The sequence below is a fragment of the Arachis ipaensis genome, chromosome B05, assembly GCF_000816755.2.
Source record: "Arachis ipaensis cultivar K30076 chromosome B05, Araip1.1, whole genome shotgun sequence".
NCBI lineage: Eukaryota > Viridiplantae > Streptophyta > Magnoliopsida > Fabales > Fabaceae > Arachis > Arachis ipaensis.
The window spans coordinates 12,454,876-12,459,962 of record NC_029789.2 but is presented as its reverse complement, the minus strand read 5'-3'; the positions used below and the strand labels follow the sequence as shown (position 1 = coordinate 12,459,962).

General features: G+C 34.0%; 1 protein-coding gene across 1 annotated transcript; it reads left to right on the top strand.

Annotated features, from left to right (window-relative positions):
* On the top strand, positions 241–2,756 carry LOC107642948 (peptidyl-prolyl cis-trans isomerase Pin1). The gene is made up of 2 exons (XM_016346462.2): positions 241–715; positions 2,347–2,756. The coding sequence occupies exons 1-2, from the start codon at positions 457–459 to the stop codon at positions 2,469–2,471; spliced, it is 384 nt and encodes a 127-aa protein (XP_016201948.1). The 5' UTR covers positions 241–456; the 3' UTR covers positions 2,472–2,756.

Genomic DNA, 5,087 nt, shown 5'->3' with positions numbered 1-5,087 from the left:
TACTTATATATAAATATTAATGATTGATTTTAGTGATTAATTTTAGGGGGTAAATAACATTCTTGCTATCTTAATACTTTGAAGAGTTTAGAGGCAGACATATTTTGGTAAAAAAGTTAAAAATCCCTAAATCCATTGGATCAATAGATGTGGACCGCACGATGGAGTTGTAACGAACGTCACAGATGCTCACAATGAACAGGCATGTTCGATTGGGGAACACATTATCTCTTCCTCACTACTTTCCTTTTCGTGAAGCCCGAACCAACCACTCTATAAATAGCTGAAGCTTCCGCACTCGCGATTCTGAATCGGAGCCCTCTCACTCACACATCTCTTCTCACTCTCTCTGGAATTCCGGCGAAGATAGAGTCCGATCGGAAGAGGAAGAAGTCTCCGGTGGTGCCGGCGGAGCAGAAGGAGAAGCATAAGCAGCATCTGAAGAAGACGAAGAAGATGTCGTCGTCTAGCAACAGGCACGGTGGTGATGGAGGTGAGGTTAGGGCATCGCACATACTGGTGAAGCACCAAGGTTCGAGGCGCAAGGCGTCGTGGAAGGATCCAGAAGGCCAGGTCATCAAAAACACCACCAGAGACAGCGCCGTCTCTCAGCTAAAGGCCTTCCGTGACGACATCGTTTCTGGCAAAGCCAAGTTTGAGGACATCGCCTCTCGCTTCTCCGATTGCAGCTCTGCCAAGCGCGGCGGAGATCTCGGTCAGTCCCTCTCTTCTTCGTATAATTCCAAATTTAACCGGGAAAATATCTATTTATTTAGTAGAGGAAATGAAAAGCGTTGTTAACATTTTCTATTATGTTTAGATCTTGCTTGAGTAATTAGGTATCATTATAAATTGTCGTTGTTCACTCTGCAATTTGTTATTTGTAATCATATTAGGGATTAGCTCTAAGATGGATGAATAATTGGATACCATAGGAATGTGTGGTCTCAGACGATGGAATCGTTCCTCTCAAAATAAAGATATAGGCTAGAATGTATGCTTATATCAATAGAGCTTTCACGTCTGCGTATAGAATCGTTCATGTTTTTGCCCCCTTCCATTCCGTTCTTACTATATCATGGGCAGTTGGGTTGGAATCCATGTGATGGTTCGAGAGTGGTTGCAAATATTCTTCGATTCCATCTTCGGCCTTGTGTTAGAAATGTCCCGCGGGACTGAGTTAGTGGTCGAGTCATTTTTGGTAACTGACACAAGTCGCATTAGTCTCAATAAATATGTTACCATTCATAGTGAAGGTTGGAAAATTACATAAGAGATAGGAAATTCCACACGCCGAAGACGCTAAATGGTAGAACCGTGGAGGGGGGGAGGGGGGGAGTTGTCTAGTCTTAGCTTTTTTTTACCTTATCTAAGGTTCTATGAACCGTGGATGCTCCTATTTTGCTCCCTTAATTTTTGTCTTAATACTTGCTCTTGATTTGCGGGGACTTTAGTATCCAGTGGTACCCGAAGCCTTCCCCTGTGAGAATTGAATCTCTTCTGATCTTGAGCGTTTTATTTCGATTACTCTTGTATACAGCGGGCTCTGGCATTCCATTGTATGAATTTTTTGCCATGTGTGGTTAGTGGTTACTACTGAGAAACAAAGTCAGCTCAAAATGTCATGCCATTGGTCTAACTATTTTGAATTTCGTAGCTGATTGTAACTAATTTGAAGTACTGTGCAAGAGGCATGGTTTGCTTGTTTGATTGTTGATGTTTTAACGGAACCTCAGACTTAAACTTCTAAAGTTTTTCGTTCACACCTACACGCATACAGAAGCTCACCTTTGTGTCTCTCTCCAGCAGACTTCCATAAATGGAGAATTCTTTTTTAAACTCTTTTACTTGTGTTGAATTTAGAATAAAATCAGTCTGATTTTCACCTGTCAAAGTAATATGTTCTATCTTCTCTCTACATGGGGAATATCGAACCCCCCTAATGGAACAAAGCTAAGCTGTTAGTGTTCTCTAATCTCTACAAAGTGTGATTATGATATGATTTCTTGTCATTGTACAGAACACAGACTAAAAGAGTTTATATATGACAACAGTGCAGTAGTTCTTTGACTGTTAATTATGACTAACTGTCGATAAAACATATATTGCTAGAATTCAATTTACAAAGCCTGTGGTTGAATGATCTTTAAATTGCGTAAATTTGTCAAGTATGTATTATGCGGTAGTTATTGTTACCTGTTTTCAATTTTTCATGATTACATATCTGATATCCCCATCCCTGACCATCTTCTATTTCCATGTTTTAGACTTGGATCCTTCTGTCAATATTTGCATTTGTATCTAATTTTGCAAATCTGAGAGAATCAATTGATTTCTTGGAAGCAGGTCCTTTTGGCCGTGGCCAGATGCAGAAGCCTTTTGAAGAAGCAACTTACGCTCTGAAAGTTGGTGAGATAAGCGACATAGTGGATACTGATAGTGGAGTTCACATAATCATGAGAACAGGTTGATTACTGCAGGACCATGGAGTAATTTTGTGTTGCTCCTCCTGCTTGGAGAGAACAGATTACATCTTTTTTTAGATTGGTGCGAGTATTGTTCATCTGGATATTTCTTAACCGAATATTTTAGACATGGCATAGCCGTAACCTTGGATGATTGATGCTTTATTGTTTTCTCTATAATTGGAAGTTGTATGCGTAACTTTGAATGGTTGAATGCTGACATATGACATTTGCACTCTCTATTATGTACAAGTATAATATAATATAACAAAAATTCCCATTGCAATTTCAGCATGATTGAATGGATTTGAATGTTAGTTTAAATTATTCTTCGTTTTTTTCTTTTTGCACCAACTTTTTGACGAGTTTATTAGGTTTTTATTTTTATTTCTTCGGAAAATAATAAATTTCACAGTAAGTACAAGTGCTCTTGCCACAAGTAACAAATGAATATGCAATCAAATATGTATTTTCTAATTTCTTAACAAATATAATATATTTATAAAATTTTTAGATTTTGAATGATAATTTTTAAAATAATACTATAAATTCAAGTTTTTTTTTATGAATTAAATTTAACTAAGTTAAACAATAAAATTTAAAATAATGTTAGTTATAATTAATTTTTATTTTATTAGACTAATTTAGTTAAATTTGGTTAACAAAAAAATTTGAATGTATAGTATTATTCTATTTTTTTATTACTTTCTTAATAAGTGTCCTAATTATTCTTAGGTGAAAGAATAAGTGTTTTTAGCCTTATCCGTAACCGTAATCATCACAATTAGTTGCATAGAGTATTTTTGTTAACCTCCGCGCGGGCGCCCGTGCACGTGCACGAAATTAAAACTGCTGAATGCATGGAATATCAACGCTTGCTATTTTGAAGTAACTTAAACCTCTCTGTAAAATATATATTGTTGGTTAAAGATGGAAGTAGCAAAATTGTGCTTAAAGCGTAATACGAAATCCGACTTATTTTGTAATGCGCATTGAGTTGTATTTCGAACTGTGTAGAACGACGGATAATTTTCTTTCAGTAGCGAAAAAAAATCAGTGACATGATTGATGCAATGTTAAGGGGTAGCAACTTTTGTGATTAGTAATCATTAAATAGCTATCAATGATGATTTAATGGTGTGAGATTAATTACATGCTAGCTAAAATTCAATAAGATTACTGGCCCAGACTTTTTCTTGATCAATCTCTTGGCTTGTTTTCTTTCTCATCAAAACCACGCTGACGCTTCCCTTTTCATCCAACGGCTTTCATAAGTGCACCAGAGCTTGATGCCGCCTGGTAAATCCGACTCCTGACGCATGCATGGCAACATTATGAACAATGTTGGCACTGCTACTTTCTCGAGATCTAGATGTGGTTGATGTGCTATCATAAGATCGGTGTTCCAAAGCTTTTTTGGAAAGTTATCAGGTGTACGTACTGAAAATACTGGTATTTCAGTTGTTTTAATCCGTTGATTTTAATTAATATATGTTATATATACTTTTTATAATTCAGATCAACAATTAAAATAACTGGAACACGGTATTTTTGATATACCTAAAACTCTTCCAGCTTTCATTTCATGGAATCCACGGAGACAATAATAACGTTTGCTTTGGATTCTACATCGTTGCACGCAATAGACATTGTGGACTGTGGAGTCTAAGGGCGGAGCTAAAAATTTTTTTGAGAGAGGACAACATAAAAAATATAAATTAAGAAGAAAAAAAAATTAAAAATTAAAAATTAAAAGGAGACCAAACTTAAAAATTAGAGACTTATATATATAAATTATTAATTTTGGGAGCATTGCCGCCTTCCCTCTCACATTGACGTGTGGTGCAAAGCCTGATGTTAGAAGCCACTATCACCAAAATAGATTCGTGTAGAGCTTTCTGTTATGAGTTTTGAACTTTGTTGCATGCTTGTATACATTATTTTCATATTGCTGGGAGCCACTCTATAGTATTTTATCATTTCTTATAATAGGGATATTATAATTATTTTTTTATAAAAAAATATTAATTTACACTGGTTCAAAATTTAGTTTATCAAAATTTTAGTTAAATTAATTTGTCTGATATAATTTTGACAAAAATAATACAATTTAATCAGTTATATGTATTGAATTTTAATTATTAAAAAATATCTTAAAAAAAGACATTTTAAACATCTTTATTTGAGTGATTCTCTTTCATATTTTATATCAACTTTAAACAATAAAAATAAGAGTTTAATTTTGATGCACTAATAGTGTAAAACGTTTTACATTATAATCGTTCTCTTAGATGACCGTTTATGCGATGAATATAAAAAATAATTATTTTTACTAACATGACATTATATAATTGAATACACATATAAAAGAGTTTTACACTAACAGTGTATCAAAATTAAAATCTAAAAATAACTCACATTACTGATATTATAACATGAATAAAATAGATTAAAACTTTTATTTTTCTAAAAATTACCTAAGAAATCTTGAAGCTAGAATAAAATTTTATAAATATGATTTCTAAAATGTAAGTCCATGAGCCAATGTAGATTTTATAAAAGAAATTATATCAATAAAGAATTATTTAAGAGCACAATAATTACTTAAAAGTTACATCTATA